Here is an 18,388-nt window from a genome sequence, read left to right as displayed (position 1 = left end):
TATTAACTGAAAATATTGCTTGCTGATAAAACTTGCTCAAATGCTATAGCTGAATGTACAAGTCACTGATTATGCCAATACAACAAAGATAACCACATGTTTTGAGGATTGCAATGTGCCAGACATTCACTGAAAAAAAAAAAACACACAACTAAACAAAACTCACACAACAAACATCTGAGAATCTGGACACTTCATATCAGTGTTTTGAAGTGTTTCATTAATATCTTAAGACAAGTGTATCAAAACCTTGGCATGATAATTTCAAGTCGCCAATTTTGTTTTTACTAACATCAGAAAGTTATGGCTACACTGCCAATGCCGGGTCTGCTTAATTTGACTTAAGAGTTTAATATGACTTAACATTAAAAGCTCACACTACCCCGAAATATATAATTTCACGCATACGGTGACATTCAACATTCAAGTGCCAGTGTTTTTGTACTGTCTTTTGGTCAAGTTTCTTTAAACTTTCAAAGAATCACTTTTAGGCTTACAAAAATAAATATTTGTCAAAATGTTCAATAAATATTACATAAAACTAGCAGCAAAAAGTATCTAGAAATCTGTCGTGTGCAAATAGTTTTCTTTCCAACTATCATTCCCATGGTCCCAAATAAATTTTAGAATCTAGTCCCATCCCCTTCCTAGACAAGCTGCGTTCAACAATCTCCAAGAGACAAAATAAGATTGGAAGTTTTAAGGACACGCACACAAGACATATATATAAAATTCTCTGAATGTGCAATAAAAGAAGTACTTTGTAAAAAGTTATGGGCAAAATGTACAAGGGCCTAAACCTAGACTAATTGAAATAGCACCATAACAAATGACCTCAATACTGTCAAGTGCACCTACTTAATAAAAGTTTTAGAACAAGGCACAATACACTTGAAAATCTATTGCACTTTAGGAAATTTTTGCCGTCTTCCTATGCCACTGTAAAAAGATTGAGCGTTTTGATCATCACATTCTGGCCACAAAATTAGCCCAGAATTCAAAGTGGCAGAGGCATTTTAGTGGTGGACAATGCTCATCTTTGGCCAGATTTAGCATAAACAGACTATAAATACAATGGAAACCTATGCAACTAAAACTGACTAAACTGCACTGTAGAGCAGAATCGACACCTTGTGCAGTTATGTACATATTTCCAACCTGTGTGATCTCAAAGATTTCAGTTTGTTACTCTTCTGGAGCCATTTTTACAAAGTCTATAGTAAGCCAGTTTAACATCTCAACGCAGCTTGAACAGAGTAATGTGAATCGGCATTTAAAATAAAGCCTGCTGCATAATTCTTCCTGTTCATACCCTCTTGACCAAAAAACATCAACACTAGCATGCGTTATTAGACCAAAAATCATCCAGGGCCCTAAGAAGGGCTGGTCATTGCTGTGGTCAGCCATTCTACCATTTCAATTTCTTTTATGGCAGGCATTTAAAAAGTCTTAAGTAGATGAATTCTCCTAAAAACCTATTTCAAGTTATCAGACCTTTAATCTTTCCCTGTAATAGTATGCCCACATTTGGCTAGCTCATCATTAATGATCTGCCTAAACACTGAAAGAGGAATTGCTGTATTTACTTGCATTAACTTTGAAAACAGTGCTTCGTATGTATGCATGTATTCATACATCACCGCGTCATGACTGGAATGGCTTGTTTAAAGACTATCAGGTTCTAAATACCTATCCAGGATAGAGTGAGCAAATCAGAACTTTAACTTAATACAGTTTGCCACATTAGAAACTAATTCCGTTAATACGCTTCAAGACGTTTGTTGTTTGTTTTCCCCTAATCTGCAAGTATCAAAAAGCCCTAATGCAGGCTACCGCATAAGTTTTTTCCTTATAATATTTATGGATGAATCGATGATTCCTGTTAAGTTGTATCACACCTGTGTGCCAAGGTTTGATTTTAGCCCAAGTTCAGTAAATTTATTTTGTCAAAACAATTGATATCTTGAGCATTACTGAGCCAACAGGACATCAAAATAAAAAGTTGTCTAAAGTTAAAGGCACAGTACATTAACAAACAAATGATCCTCAGTCACAAAATTATAAATGCAGTTTGGGATGGGGGTAGGCGGGAGGGGAGTTAATCCAAACTACAGCAATGAAGTCTTCAAACCACCTTCCGAACAGGGCTGCTGATTGTTCCTTTCATCTCTTCTTGTGACCTTGAGCTCCCTTAAAAAAAAAAATTTCAGTGGAGAATCACAGCTGGTAATGTACTGCGAGTTCTTGAAGCTACACAAGGTATAGTCTGGCTAAGTTACATGTGGTTTCCATATTAGCTTGTTTGGCAGGGTGTCCTACTGCAGAGCAGGCTCAGTTGCCCCACCAGTCAACCCCCTGGGAGTTATAATTTCCTCCATATCCATCACTGTTGTAAAAGCCTCCATAGCCACCTAAAAGAGAGAGAAATTAAGTCATTCACTGTTTGAAACAATCCTTCCCTTGTTTATACATATTTTGGTGTAGTTATAAAACCAAAAGGAGTAATGCCCTCTCCCAAAGGGTTGTGAGGTTAAAGATGAATGCTACCTCCGCCAAATCCTCTGCTGCCGCCATGGCCACCTCCACCGCTGCGGCTGCTGCTTGTGCGGCTGCTGCTGAAGCTGGAACTGCTGGCGCCACTACTTTGTCGATAATCTCTGGCCCCAAATCCTCCGCTGAATCTGCTGCTACAAAGGGGGGGGGAAATCAATGTTACTTTGCATGAAGATGAACTTCTATAAAATAACTCAATTCTTGTTAAAACTTTCCATTCTTTTGAGTTTCCCTTTCAGACAATTCCCCATTTATCCACACCTTACCCAAAAGTGGTTTTGAAGGCCTTATCAGTGAGAAATTGACACTAACTTACCGTACCTTGTCTAATAAGGATCCTTTACCCAAGAAAACTAAGCTTTGAATGCTGAAACTAATCATTAACTTGCCTAAAAGCAAGAGATGATACTGGGAACTTATCCCTCCCTTGTTCTATACCTTACCTCTTAGAACGTCCACGACTGCTACCCTTGTAGTGGTGTTCGAAGGCCATATTTTCCAACCAAGACGGCACTTCTTGTTTCGCCTCAACAAGAAGATCCAGTAAGTCTTTAGTAATATTTCCGTTTCTGTCGTTGAAGAATGAGGTGGCAAGGCCTAAACAGTTCCAAAAGAAAAAAGATTAGTCTAATCAACTTAACCCAACTGCACTGTAAGATCCCAAAGTTCTTCACTTGTGCATCACGATGGAAAACAAAAAATATTGATTCTCCAATAACTAAACACTCACCAAGGTTTCCTACACGTCCTGTACGGCCAATGCGATGCACGTACTCTTCAATATCACTTGGCAGGTCAAAATTGATGACATGTTTCACATTTGAAATATCCAGTCCTCTTGCAGCTACCTGGAAAAAAACTTTTGTTATGTGTGTCCCACTTCAACTTGGAAGAAAACAAAAGTATTATACATACTGCTGTAGCCACTAGAATTGGGCTTTTTCCTGAGCGGAACTGATGAAGAGCCTCTTCCCTATCTCTCTGAGAGCGGTCTCCATGGATACTGGTACAAGCATATCCTTCATGATATAAGAAATCTTCCAGGGAATCTGCGCCCTTTTTGGTCTCCACAAATACTAAGGTCAATGAATCCTTGCCTAAATTTGAAAAATTACAAGATTTCTGTCACTAATAGTAGCTTAGTTCTCTTTGTACTTAGTAAACATGCATATAGAAGGCGGGCATGTTGGTGCATGCCTGTAATTCCAATATTTTGGAGGACCACAGATTTAAGGCCAACCTCAGCAACTTAGCAAAGCTTGCATCAAGTTTCGAAGACCCTATTTTCCAAATAAAAAATAATATAAGGCTGGGAGTGTAGCTCAGAGGTTCAATGCTTCTGGGCGTTCAGTACCACACATAAACAAAAAAACAACATGTAAATAGAGGCAATTAAATGGAATTTTTTTGTGTACAGGTCTGGGTCTGGGGCGGAAACCCAGGGGCATTCGACCTCTGAGCTACACCTCCGGCCCCATTTTTAATTTATTTTGAAACAGTAACTGAGGCTGCTCATGATCCTCCGGTGGTCTCATTACAAGTATGCCCCACTACACCCAGCTGGAATGTTTAACAAATGCTTTAAACAGGGAGTTAAAGTAGTAAGTGTTCAAAAATAGACTCATTACTTAAGCCACAAAGTAATAGTGAAGTTTTTTATAATTTTACCTGTTGCATTTAGGAGGTCAAGCAGAAATGACCGTTTGTCTTGTTCTTCCACCCAAACCACTTTCTGTGTGATATTTTCAGAAGTAGAGCCAACTCTTCCTACAGCTAGAAAGATATATTCGTCCAAGAAGTCACGAGCCAGCATCTGAAAGAAAAAACCTTTTTAGCATCTACTGAAGTAAATCTCTAAACAGATAAAACCTAACAACATCATATAGTACCTGTATTTCCTTGGGAAAAGTAGCACTAAACATCATAGTGTGGCGGACACCTTTTGGAGGCATGGTATCTTGTTCAACTATTCTACGTATCTGAGGTTCAAACCCCATATCCAACATCCGATCAGCTTCATCCAACACCAAGTATCTGTCATGAAAAAAATGTAGATTTTTGAGGAGAAATCCGAAGATGATTTTAGTATGGTTGTATCTAAGTAATTATAACTATAAATTCATTCATGAAGTTATGCTTACACTGCATGACGATACAGGTAGACACAAGTACAGAACTCAACACTAGCTAAGTCATTCAAGATCATATAACCGAGTTCTTACTACTTGACTGCCTTGGTCTACTTGACTGTCTCTTAGTCTGGTCGTTCTCAATCTCTGCAAGAATGTGCACTGATACCTGAGCTACATCCCCCGCCCTATTTTTAAATTTAGAGGGCCCGGGGCCATCAAGAACATTTGCCTAGCATGTTCAAAGACCTGGGCTCAACTCATAGTACTAAAAAATAAACTTAAGACAATGCTAATACCACAAAACTAATGGCTATTAAGACAACGTTTTCTCCCATGCATTTAAAAATTAACTTACTTGCAGAAGTCTAATCCAATCTTTCCTCTTTCCATCATATCCACCAGACGTCCTGGAGTAGCTACTAACAAGTGGCATCCACGTTCCAAGTCTCGAATCTGCTGACCAATGTCAGCACCACCATAAACCACGCAAGGACGAACTCTGGATCGGTATGAGAACTGTAAGCATAACAATTCTATTAACTTCAAGGTCAAGATTTTTACATGGTCATAAGACTTCATTAAAATTAATGAAAGCTTAATCATCACTAAAACGCATCCTTACTTTTCTGGCTTCCTCATAGATCTGTACTGCCAATTCTCTTGTTGGTGCCAGTACCAAGGAGATTGGGTATTGTTTGCGGCGCCCATACCTTCCATTTTCCTAAGAAATAAAAAAAATATAACTTATACGTTAAATTCTACCAGTCTTTTTACAAGGTTCATCACAATATAGTTTCTTTTTAAACTACCTTTTACATGTGAAAGTGTTCACTAAACTAGATAGATCTTTAGTATAATTTTAAAGGCTCTCTCAACAGTCACTACAAGTTCTATGGTAATTCCTCATTTTGTAAAGAATGCTGGGCTAGGGGCATAACTCAGTGGTGGAGCATTTGCCTAGTATGCACAAGGCCCTAGGTTCAATTATCTTATAGCACTGCAGGAAAAAAGAAAAAAAAAATATTTACCTTCATTGCCCGCAAAGCTTCACCTGGACCATCTGCATAAATCTGACTCAAGATGGGCAAAAGAAATGCCGCAGTTTTTCCAGACCCTATTCAGAGAAAGCGTATCCATTCAAGCACAAAAATAAATCATACTTATTTTCAATATATTGGTAAACGAGTTAACTGCCCTATTATTAGTTAATTTGCAATTTTACTTTATGCCCCAAATTTGCCCCCAAATTAACAGCGTATGCTAACTGATTTCTCCGGTTATCTAATAGGAATCAACAAATTCAGGCCCAGCCTGCCCCTTACTTTTCTAAATGAACCTTTAATAGAACATACTCAAACCTAAAATTTATGCATCATCTATGGCTTCTTTCATAATATAAAACAGCAGAAGTAAATAGTTGCAAGAGACCACAAGGCCCACAAAAACCCACAAACAAGCCAGGCACAGTGGCGCAGGCCTACAATCCCCTCTACTTGGGAGGCAGAAGCAGGCGGATCACAAGTTTAAGGCCAGTCAGGGCAACTTAGCATAACCTTTTCCAAAACTGGGGATCCAACTTGCAAAACAAGTATTATTGTCTGGTTGTTTATAGAAAACGTGACAATGTTTTTGCTTTTTATCTAAAGTGAGCTTACCTGTTTGGGCACAAGCCATCAAGTCTCTCTTCTCTTTGATAATAGGAATAGCATGCTTTTGCACTGGAGTTGGGCGAGTATAACGAGTAAGCTCAATGTTTCCCATGATAATCTCCCCCATCTCAACATCACTGAACTGTGGAGAAATTCATCACAAACAGTTAGAAATGTTTTATATTAACACAATGATGGAAATACTTTGTTCAGGTAAAGTTTTATTTTAAGAAAAATACAATTTCCCAAACTTAACCTATGTTGAAAAATATGAGCTAATTTCCTATTTCAGGTAATGAATGACAAGTGAACTCAGACAAGGTGTATGTATACATGCCCACCGGCAGCTCATCTCATTCTGATGTGCTCAGAAAACCTACTCTTCCCTGTTTCCAAAGGTCAAACAGAAATACTCACACTTTCAATATGTGGAGGACAATTGTTGCCTGTTGCCTCAACTGGAATGTCATCATATTTCTCAAAATTAATCCCAGTGTTGCCTCCAGAAAAGAGTTCCCTGAAAGCAAGCCATTGGTAAGTTTACCTGTTAAACTAGCTAATGGGGCTTCATCACAACACACATTTCAAAAACTTACTGTTCCAAGCGTTCACTTGGTGGCAGTGGCTTGGACCAATCATCTTCATCTGATTTGTCACACCAGCGACTGTTTCCACCACGTTCAAATTTGCCAAAGCCACTTCTGTCTCCACGGCCGCCAATACCATCATAGTCACTCCGTCCTCGATCATCAAACCTGAACAGCACAAGCACTTAATCAGAAGCTTATCCTTAACTACTATTAGATCATCATTATACCAGAACTGTCTGGAGGTATGTAAGAATTATGGTTAGCTACAAGATGTCAACGATTCAATTCTAGCTTAATTCTCATTTGAGGAATAAAGCTTACTAATTGCCAGACTATCATTTACACCTAAACTCACGATCTTTCTACTTCTATAAATCATGGAGCCCAATCATGCCTCAAATACTCCAACATTAGGAATCACGCTTTAAGTGCTCACCCAAATACATTTATTGATAGAAAAAAGAAAACAGGACATCAAATATAATTGCCTAGACTAAACTAAGATGTAAGTTATACTAAGGACAATTCACCTGTGCAACAAATGTTGCATAAAAGGTAGAAAAGAAAGCCAGGCATGGTGGTGCATGCCTGTAATCCCAATACTTGGGAGGCTGAGACAGGAGGATTTCAAGTTCAAGGCCAGGGTTAGCAAGTTAGAGAGGCCCTTAGCAACTTAAATGAGATCCTGTTTCAACATAAAAATAAAAGGTAGAAAATAATCCTTACCTGAATTAAGATGTTTTTAGAGTTTAGGCCTGTTTGCGAAAAATCAGGACACAGGACTAACCACAGCTATTAGGCACATAGGGTCAGTTCACCACACTTGCATAATCAAAAATATAAGATGTTTAAAAATGATCAGGCAAGACTCCACAAAAATGTCAACCAAATTAGGCCACCATATTAGACTATATGAGACTAGAGAAATAAAAAAACTTATTATGTCAAAGAGCACACTTTAACAGATTCACTTTAGTAAAGACCTTTCACAACCAAGAAAATACGATGATTGAACAATGTTTAACATCTAAAACAAACACCAATTCCTAAATTGTTATTGTATATGCATGTGTGGTTAAGAGGAAAAACTCACTTACCTTCCCCTTGATCCACTTCCACGATCACTGAAGAAACTAGATTTCCCTCTTGAATCACCTCGTGTTCCAAAACTGCTGTATGCATCCTTATCTTTACTAGAACTCCACCCTGAACTGTCTTTGTCGTAGAACCCTTTAAAAAAAGCACACACCCATTGTGTTATATTAGAACATTAAAGTATCTGAATGTGAAGCCCTCCTGCTTATTTCTGTGGGTTCAAGGGTCAAAGGAATTATTCCTATTATGGCACTAGAAAATAACCAACATTTAGAGCTGGTTACAACATATACAACTTCTAAGAATCCAATTTTCTCCACTAGAAAATCAGGCAATTAGTCTGAAAATCCTAAAATATTCTGAATGATTGCCACCTCTAAAAGGTCAATAACTTCGCTTCAATACAATGACTACAGTATTGTCATATATATGTCATGTTTTAATTTCCATTCACTTCACAGGTCTGAATGAGCTTGAGGAACCGGCTACCATTGTTTCCATGTTTATTAGATGGCATTCATTCGGAACATTCTTCTTCGCATGCCAGATTATTTGGCTTAGTATTTTTTGTTTCTATAGTATCAATAAGAATGCTTTGTACACCTGAAACACACTACTGTTGAAGGTACAATTTAATGGTTTATTTACTATAAGCTTGAGGAGAATCAGACCACCTAGAAAAGAAAAACTGTATTCTCAGTACGGGACAAGTTATTAGAGACTAAAATATTCAAGGGGGGATGCCAAAGGTACAGCTCCAAAACAGAGAAGCTTAAAGACAGATATAGGAGTTACTCAACTAGCTTCGACTGGCGTGTGTGTGTTACTGAGGATTTAACTCAGGGGTACTCTATCTGCAAATTATATCCTTGGCCTTTTTTGTTTTGAAACAGGGTCATGCTAGGTTGCTGTAAGTCTTGCTAAATTGCTGAGGGTGTTCCTCGAACCTGAGTGAAATCCTGTCTCAGGATTTCCCAAGTACTGTGATTATCACTGAAGGCCAAGCCTGACTAGCTTCAATGATAGTCAGAAATTAAGTTACTCTGCTGTACCATCAGTCAGCCAAGTGTCTTTGCTAGCAACCAAGAATCAATTTAGGCCAGATATGGTGATGCATGCTTATAATCCCAGCATTTGGGAGGCGGAGACCAGAGGATTGCGGTTCGCAGACAGCCTCAGCTACTTGGTGAGGCACTTTGTAAATCAGTGAGATCCTGTTTCAAAAATATAAAGAGTAAAGGAGATGAAACCAGAAAACCATTCCCGATCTACTGCTGTGTGGCCAAATCTACAATTACTAAGTGTTGTGCATTTTGGCACGTAAGTAATAGGCTAGATTGTTATCATGCAGCTTGGTTTACATAGCAAGGCACTCACTTACCTTTTTCAAATCAAAACCATGCTGTGAATAATTACAAACTGATTAAGCACTCCCAGCACTTTAAAACTTGCTTCTTCATTTTCCCTAGGCTTTCACTAATTTCTAAATTTGCCAAGAATTAGGTCTACAAAGTTGGTTTAAGGACTTACCTTTAGTGGCTTCTCTGTTCCTTAAATGAGGAGGAATATAGCGCCCTTCTATAAAAGAAAAGATAGACAATTAAATACAAAACCATGTTAAACCCGTTTCCAAAAACTAAGAGCCTTTTGTTTCCTATGCCCATTAAGTAGTTGTGTTCTACCACTGAGCTACACCCCCAGCCCCCAAACTTGCGTCATTACTAGTAAACCTAAGCCTCTAACATACAATCGCTTAAAAAGTGTCTCCAATTACATAATATACATGTCATAAAACAATTTTATGCTTTATTATCAGTTTAAAAATAAGCCTTTTAGATGTAACCTGTGTATGTTCTTTTAATGATTAACAGCTTTTTACTGCTTTAGACTGATACACTGAGTACTACCCTAAGTCTATACAAATTCTCTATGTGGTAAAAACTAGATCAAATTCTTAAATTTTAAATATGTCCAAGGAAATATTAAAATATTAAGCTCTAATATACAATAAAACCACCAAATGTTATTACTTACTGCTGGCTGTACTTCCTCCAGTCTGATTATCTGAAGAGTTCAGGTCTAGGCCAGCAAACTAGAAGAAGAGTTAGATGGTTAGCACACCCAGTGCTGATTTATTACACTAAGAAAACTTGTCCTGACCTCTAGCATTTACTAGCACTGCATTTAAATGGTTGCCCTTTTACCTCACAGGGATTAGCTATAGAATGCTTTGAAGACTATAAATGTTTAATCAAATTTAAGAGTACTGATGTGCAAAATGTAGAAGGCAGCACAGTAAGATGCTGGTGCTACGCAAGAGAAACTGGACCCAAATTTAATTGGTTCATTCAATATGAAATTTTCCCTAATTTTCATAGCAAAAGCTCACTAACCACTTGCCAAACTAAAACTTGGTTATATGCAATTTCAAAATTACTCTAACATGTTACACAGGTATAGAATCCGCTTTAGCACCAATCATATTTGACAAGTATTTTTAAGTACCATCTTCCTACTTCGTATTAAATCTAAAAAAAGCACACTTGAAAATTAGGGCAAAATTTAAATTGGCCATTTTCTTGCTCCTTTATCCCCAAATAAAAAGTATTTTAATTAGGGTTGTACTCTGAAAGAACGACAACAAAAAATGGCAATAAATACTTATAACTATACGTTGAACAAAACTCTGTAAAGGCAAAAAAAAGCCTTTTTTAATTTTGAAACACGGTCTAAGTTGTTGAGGCTGGCTTTGAACTTGTGATTGTCTCAGCACCATAAGTACTGGAATTCCATACCGAGACTCCCCACCCAGGAGGGTAGGACCTCAGGGACCCCTTTTTCACATTCTCCATTAGCAGAGAAGCGGAGTACAACAGGAACACAAACTTTCTTTTGGCACTTGTTACAGCACAAATTTTTGTTTTTAATATTGCTGCAATATGAACTAAAGCAATCACAAACGCTTCTGAAGACTGATAGAATTACATTGTTTTCCTCAGTGAATTTCCTTGTGGCAAATTCTTATCTAAATTTTAACGCATGTTTTGAGTTATTAAACTCAAAAATTGAAAATTGTAGCTTCATTCTTGCCTTCCATACAAATCGACACCATTAATGTTTTAACTCGAGTTTAGCCTTGATTGCCCTTGAAATCTTTTTTTTTTTTGGTCGATGCTTCAATCAACCCAGGAAATGTCAATAATATGGGGGATTTAACATAACTGGCTAAGTAACGGGAGTTAAAATATTTTCTAAAGAACAGATCATTAAATCCTTTCTCAGATCCACATCGTCTTCTCTGCCCTGAAACCCTGGGAAAAGATTCCGGTTAAAACAACAGACAAGGGGCATGTGACCCTTTCCAAATTTTTATTCCATAAGCAGCAACAAGTCAACGACAAAAACCGATTTATTTTCCCCCCTAAGCCATATTGAGGTCTTTTTTTTTTTCTCTCTCGTGAGTCGCTGCGTCTAACGTCATGAGCCGAAGGGCAACCTCACATCCCGCGGTATTCTCCCCCACTGAGAAAAACACTGCGCAGCCCTTGCGAAATCGCCACATAGTGGCCATCTGAAGAAAAAGGGATTCGAGAGCTGCGTCGGGCGCCGCACCTCCCCGGTCTTCCCGCCGCGTCCAACCTCTATCTCCAGAGCCCAGCGCCACCGCAGACGCGGCCCTTTACTCCTCCTCCCGTCCCCCTCCCCCCTCAATTTTCTGCGTCACAAAACTTTCCACTCCGGAAGCGCGGCCTCCCGGGCGCGGCGCAGGGCTGGCGACGGCCCTGCGGAAACCGGGCCGGAGCGAGGGGCTGCGGACGGGAGGCGGGAGGAACGGCGTCGAGCGCGCCCTCTCCCTCCCCGGCCGCCGACACGACCTCTCCCGGCCGCGGGCCGCAGCGCCGCCCAGCCACCCGACACCACACAAAGGAGGCCGCCGCCATTACCCGGCGCGAGGCCGCCCCCCCCCGCGCCGCCCCCTCCCACATTCCAGGGCTGCGTCGCTCGCCCGGTCACGGGGGCACGGCCACCGCGCGGCGCCCGCGCCGGCTCTCCCGGACGGGGATCGGGGCCGCCAGAGCCCTCGGGGCCACAAGGGTCCCTCGCCGCGTGGCGACACGCGGCGCGCCCCCCCCCACCCCCCATGGGTCACTAAACAGCCCGGGCTCGCGCGTGCGCGCGGCCGCGTGCGCGCGCCCCTCCCCCTCCGCCCGCCTGCGCACGCACACACAAAAGCCGCCATTGTGCTCGGCTCGGGGACAATACCGCGGGCCCAGCCCGGGCCGAGCCGGAACGGCAACCACTGCCAGCACTCCCGCCATCTCCCCGTCCCTCCACAGCCCCGGGCTCTACCACTCTCCGGACCGATATACCCCCCGAAAACGGAAACTTAACACTGGCAGCCGGCGCTGCGCCATAAGCCAGGTCGGGGGGAGAGGTTCGTCCAGCGGCGAACCTGTGGGGCTCACCTGCTGGTCCAGCCCGAGCGCATTTTCCACCGCCACATGACTCATCCCTGAAGAGTACCGAGAACTCGGAGTCTTCCGCTGCTGAGCGAGGCTGGATTCACCGCGAAGGCCCTCTCACGGGAGAACTGCGGCTCTGGAGCGCTCGGCGGGGCCACGGGCCTGATATAGTCACTCGAAAGAGTGCTACGTCAGCACGCACGACGTGGCCACGCCTCCTGGCGGTGCACGCCCCCTGGCGGCACGACTTCTGCCAGGCAACTGCGCGCGCTTGTCCTAACCTCGCGGGATTTTATAATCAGTCCCGTCCCCCTTTCCGTCGTCCCTCCTTGGAACCCAGAGCGTCAAGGGCTGTCCTATTTTGTTTGGGCTTCAGTTTCCCAGTTCTCCGCTAATACCCTGGCGTCATTCTTGGAAGTCTCGAGATCTCGCGAGAACTCGTTTTTCCCTCCAGCAACGGAGCCTTAAAATTTAACCTAGGCCTCTCTGCTCCCTCTCCCCCACCCCCAATGCACAAAGTTTGCGATCTTTCTTTCTTTCTAACGCTCGTCCTTCCCCCTCATTCCTCGGATATGGAGATGTCACGGGATTTTTCTGGTTTAATCAGCCCTCCTTCTTCCCAGTGCAATTTTCCCAGAACCCGAGTTAGGGAAAACCAGGCTCGAGAATGAGAGGGCGACGGGTCACATGACCGCAGGTGTTGCGTACGGTGGCCATTTTGTGCAGCAAGAAATTGTGTCTTGAATAGAGTGCTTGGAATGGGGGGAGGGGGTGAAGGAAGAGGGGGAACTGGAGGAGTAGAGGGAAGAAGGGGAGAAAAGGAGGGGAGAGGAGGGCAGTATAGCGACCGGGATGGGGGAGAAGTAAAAGAACTAGCGGCTTGCGCTGGTGGCCCGAGGCGTCCTAGCGCGGTTGCCTAGGTAGCAGGGACGCCGCCTAGAAACCCCAAAGCCTCTCCCGCCCCCCCCCCACGCGAGCGCGCCCCCGCCCGCAGCTGTGAGGGAACAATGAGATCCGCACGCGCTGATCTCCATCCGGCACCCTCCAGAAACCCCGACATTCTGCGGTGTGCCGGCCACTTGAGGCCCCTAATTCCCTTCCCCGGTCGCCTTCGGCGCCGCCTGGGGACCTAGGGGCTGTGAACTGCCCGAGGGCACGAGAGAGTAAGGGTGCTGTTTGTGACCCAGTGCAACAACCTGGGCTCAGGTTGACAGCCCCCCCCCAGGGTACTGCAGTGACCAGTAATGGGAGGAAGTAGGTTTCTGCCATCGGAGGGGCCTCTTCATGTGGCCCCCTCCAGGGCAGGCCACTCCTAGTCTCAGCTTCTGAGCCACAGGCTTTTTTGTTTTTTTAGTGATCCCAGGGTTTGAACCCTGAGGCATTCTACCTCTGAGCTACACTCCCAATCCTACTTTATTTTTATTGTGAAAGAGTGTCTTCCTAAGCTGACGAGAGTCTCACTACTTGCTCAGGCTGTCCTCGACCCTGTGATCCTTCTGTCTCCCAAGTACTGGGATCACAGGCATATGCCACCACTCCCAGCACCACAAAACCTTAAATAGAAAAAAAAAGTGTTGACTGATGGCTACCTGGCTTTAAGCTAGTGTGCTCGAGACATGGTTTCTGGAATCTCTTTCCACCCTCTCTTTTGACCCTTAGCTTCACAGAAATAATACAAAGGTTTTCCACCATCCCCCAGAAGGGCTTCTGCTGCCAGAATTCAAATAGCTATTCTCATCACATAATTTACCACATACATAACTTCTTTCCTTTGCCAGCTTAATAAAGTCTAAGCTAAAATTTCAATGAGATGAGGGAAATTTTAACACTGTCCTCAGGCAAGTTGCTTAAGGGCTTTAGTTCTCAATTTTCTCATCTATAAAAGGTGTCTGCTAAAGCCGGGCGTGGTGGCGCACGCTTGTAATCCCAGCATTTGGGAGTCTGAGACAGGAGGACTGCGGTTTGCGGCCAGCCTCAGCTACTTAATGAGGCCCTTTGCAATTCAGTGAGACCCTGTTTCAAAATAAAGAATAAAAATAGGGCTGGGGGTGTAGCTCAGAGGTAGAATGCCCCTAGGTTAAATTCCCAGTACTGGAAAAAAAAAAAAGTATGTCATGCTCCTTGATATTTACCCACAGAAGATGAAAATATGCGCACACACTGTGTGTGTTGTAAAAACAAAAGGAGCTCATTTTGTACCTAACAGCCATGTTCTGTTCCCATTCTGTCCCCCGCAGTTTTGTAACTAGGTTGGAACATTAGCCTACTGTAAGTCCTTGCTTCTGTAACATCCTTGCTTGCTTTGACATAACAGACGGGCCACCTGTTTGTGGGGTTTCCCCTAATAAACCCCTCCCATGGCTGGCAGGTGGCCCCTCCAGTCAGCCTTCTGGACTGAGGGCACCGCTGCTGGCCAGCTAATAAAGGCTTCAATTGGCCCATACCCCTGGACTCTCGAGTCTCTCATTTCTCACTGGACCTGCATACAACAACTACATAACCCTGTAAAAGACCCATCTCCTTTGTATAACAAGAGTTTTCATTTTTTTTAACTCACCTGCTGACCATACTGGAAAAAAAAATCACCTAACTGCAATGCAAAAACAAAAGGATTATAATAAAACAATGTAAGTTTTTTTTTTGGGGGGGTGGTACTGGGGGTGGAACCCAGAGGCTTTCTTCCTCTGGGCTATACTCCCAGACCTATTTTATATTTTATTTGGAAACAGGGTCTCACTTAAGGTTGCTGAGAGCCTCACTCAGTAGCTGAGGCTGGCTTTGAACTGTGGGATCCTCCTGTTTCAGCCTCCCAAGTGCAGGGATTACAAGCGTCCACCACCACGCCCCGCCAAACGATGAGGGTTTTAATATGTAAAATTCCAGCCTCGCGCGTGGTGGCACACGCTTGTAATCCCCGTGCTTGGGAGGCTGAGACAGGAGAATCGCACAGGTTCGAAGCCAGCCTCAGCTACTGAGTGAGGCTCTCAGCAACTTAGTGAGACCCTGTTTCCAAATAAAATACAAAATAGGTCCGGGAGTATAGCCCAGAGGTAGAAAACCTGTGGGTTCCACCCCCCATACCACAAAAAAACAAAAAACAAAGGAATGAAGAGGAGATGTAGCTCAGAAGTAGCATGCCCCTGGGTTCAATCCTCAGTACCATAAAAAAATATGTAAAACTCCTGCACAACTATAGCAACTGATGGTAGACACCTGCCCAGGGTAACAGGCTGCCACAAAGGCAAACTGGAAAGGTGTACTGTTTTCACTACTCCAGTACCATGAACATTTTTTGTTTTTTGGTGATGGTGGTGGTACTGAGAATGGAACCCTTCTACCTCTGGGCTACACTCCCAGACCTATTTTATATTTTATTTGGAAACAGGGTCTCTTAAGCCAGCAAGGCTGGCTTCCAACCTGCGAGATCCTCCTGTCTCTGCCTCCCAAGCGCAGGGATTACAAGCCTGCGCCACCACGCCCGGCTGTCACGAACATTATTACCATGGATAACCTCACTTTCCAAAATGGAGTAGCATTCAAAACAAAACAGTCTCCGCTTCCTTCAATTCGTACAGTAGTTGCATTCAACTCAGCATATCTGAAAACTGAGTAAAAATACTGCTTCTATGCACACTGGGGTCCAGGCTTAGATGTTGACGAACTGCTTTTTCACCTACAGGATTGCCAATTCTTTGCTGAACGGGACTGAGCAGCATCACAGACCATTTAGCACACCTGCCTCCTGCCAATCAGTCATTGTGGCAACTGAAAATACAGGGCTCCAAAAGCCCCTTTGAGGACCAGGAGGCTTAATGATTATCCGGGTCTCTTCCTGCTATGAGATCTGGGGATTCTCACAGAGCATGGGTGGATATGTTCTTGGTTATGTTTCAGTTCCAGTTTTCTATAGACTCGGGTAAATTGAGTCCAAGATTCAGAAACTGTGAGTTCTGATAGCTCTACACACTGCATGTCGGGAGGATGTGCCGTGCTCACTACCCTGGCCATGGGCTTTGTTTTGCTTTCGGGTAGAGCTGGCATATGAGGTACTTACTGTCATGGGAGTACGTAAAAAATTTAAAAATACAGCAGTTTCCTATTTTCAATTAACCCCTGGCTCATAGGCATACTAATTTCAAGCCACCAGGGCATTTTGTTAATCAATATGTTAGACTATCAAATGAAGGGGAAGGGAGGAGGGACCTACAAAGCTTTGTCTTCAAACACATACACTCTGAAAAATAATGATTTACACACTTGAGGCGGCTAAAGGAGTCAGCTTTCACTGTGCTCCGGATGACTTTTCCATTTAAGCAGACGTCTGCATATCTTCTCCACATGGCAGTCTTTTGCAGATTTTATTGCGGGTGACCTAAAACGGGTTAGAAATGACTGAATCCAGGGACATGTTTTGTTTTGCGTGCTCACTTTTCTTCCTTCTCAGCCATTTTAAGTTAAATGCCCACACTGAAGCAAATATACTCCGCAGCACACAGCCCTACCCCCTCTCCCCGGAGGCAGCCCGCGGAGCGCCCAGGACCTGCAGTTCCTGGAACCAGCAGTAAGCTCTCTGCTCTACCACTTACAAGCCGTGCGCCTGGAGACACCCACCTGCCACCTCAGTGCCTCAGATCTCTTATCTAGTGTTGCCATAAAAGGAGCTTCTGCTTGTAAAAATAAATAAATAAATAAATAAATAAATAAATAAAAGGAATCTTTTCCTTAGAAGTTATGAGGTCATACAAAAAGTAAGCAGTATCCATTTTGTAAAAAAAAATAAAGTAAAAGGAGTTTCCGCCTCAAGCAGCGGTTGGTGGTCAAGGTCTCGTGCATGGACATGCTCTGCAAGGAGTAAGGGCTTGATCCAGGGTAGTTCCTCTCTCCCCATCCTGTCTCCTCCCCAGCAGATCAGGTAGCCTGGGCACTGGGCTGCCGCGGCCATCACTGTTCAAACCCGTACGGCACTGCCATTGTCTGTGACCCCACAGAGGAGGGGAACTTGTCACGCCTCCCTGCCCAGGGTGGAGGACACAGATGCCCGCAGATGCCGAATGATTGGTGAATGGTGCAAATGCCTGTCCTTGGCAAGTTCTAATGTGGGGCAGGGTAAGGGGATACATCCATTATTTTGCTTCCGCAGATGACCCAAAACAAACCATCACCACTTTCTGAGACCGAGAGAGACTTATCACATTATCACAACGCACATAAATAATGCGGCTAAGTAACCTAAAACCCTGCACAAAGATAATTAGACTATTCTGCAGCTAGAAGATAAGGAGTAATAAAAGGAATTCTAAGAAATAGACACCTAGGATGGAGCCTTTAATGAACTCGGTGATTGGCAGTCTTTTTTCTCAAGGTCCAAGGGAAGGATTTTTGGGGTCTATCTGACCCACACTTCCCCTTTAGCTTGGACTGGGAATAAAGTTCAAAGACAGTGGAACTACCCTGTAATCAGAAAGATAATTATAGGTAAGGAAGTAAAAGCAGTTCCCTCCTGAGGCTCCTTTTGTTAAAGTCCTTTTGCAGGGTTTTTTTTTTTTTTCAGTCTGTTTGTGCCTTTGGGTAAAGCAGATTAGTTTCCAGTGACAAGAAATTTGCAGTGATTAGGAGAATGTTTCTGTAGAGACTGATAAAGGTGGAGAGGAAAATGCCATGGTGGACTCTAGTATATGGCCATATGCCCTTCTTTTCCAAAGATGGGGGCTGATACACAAAACCAGGAATCTTTTAGGCAGTTCCTAAAACCAGATCTAGCCTGGATTTTGCCTTCCTTCCACAAAGATGGCAAAACCAAAACAAAATTACATCGGAGGCCATCGTCTGCTCATTAAAATTGCTAAAAATATTTTCGAACAGAAAAAAAGCCTTCGTTTATGCACAGTGACTAGGCCCTAGGAGGA

At 43.0% G+C, this 18,388-nt stretch overlaps 1 protein-coding gene across 3 annotated transcripts; it reads right to left on the bottom strand.

The window, feature by feature from the left end:
- Window positions 1-2,331: 2,331 nt before the first annotated feature.
- Window positions 2,332-12,530, bottom strand: DDX3X (DEAD-box helicase 3 X-linked; the record flags this gene model as incomplete). Of its 3 annotated transcripts, none has more annotated exons than XM_080719180.1 (17): window positions 2,332-2,411; window positions 2,548-2,687; window positions 2,997-3,150; window positions 3,284-3,401; window positions 3,469-3,650; window positions 4,222-4,366; window positions 4,443-4,587; window positions 5,041-5,201; window positions 5,308-5,406; window positions 5,714-5,799; window positions 6,341-6,476; window positions 6,752-6,851; window positions 6,931-7,089; window positions 8,022-8,154; window positions 9,550-9,597; window positions 10,054-10,111; window positions 12,486-12,530. In XM_080719180.1, 17 exons carry the CDS (start codon window positions 12,528-12,530, stop codon window positions 2,332-2,334), a joined length of 1,989 nt encoding a protein of 662 aa, XP_080575306.1. The 3 variants fall into 3 exon arrangements, with proteins under 3 accessions (XP_080575306.1, XP_080575307.1, XP_080575308.1); XM_080719181.1 differs by having other exon boundaries at window positions 2,548-2,684; XM_080719182.1 differs by lacking the exon at window positions 9,550-9,597.
- Between the last annotated feature and the right edge of the window lie 5,858 nt (window positions 12,531-18,388).

Source organism: Muscardinus avellanarius (genome assembly GCF_963383645.1).
Source record: "Muscardinus avellanarius genome assembly, chromosome: X".
Taxonomy (NCBI): Eukaryota; Metazoa; Chordata; class Mammalia; order Rodentia; family Gliridae; genus Muscardinus; species Muscardinus avellanarius.
This window is presented reverse-complemented; position numbering and strand designations above follow the sequence as displayed.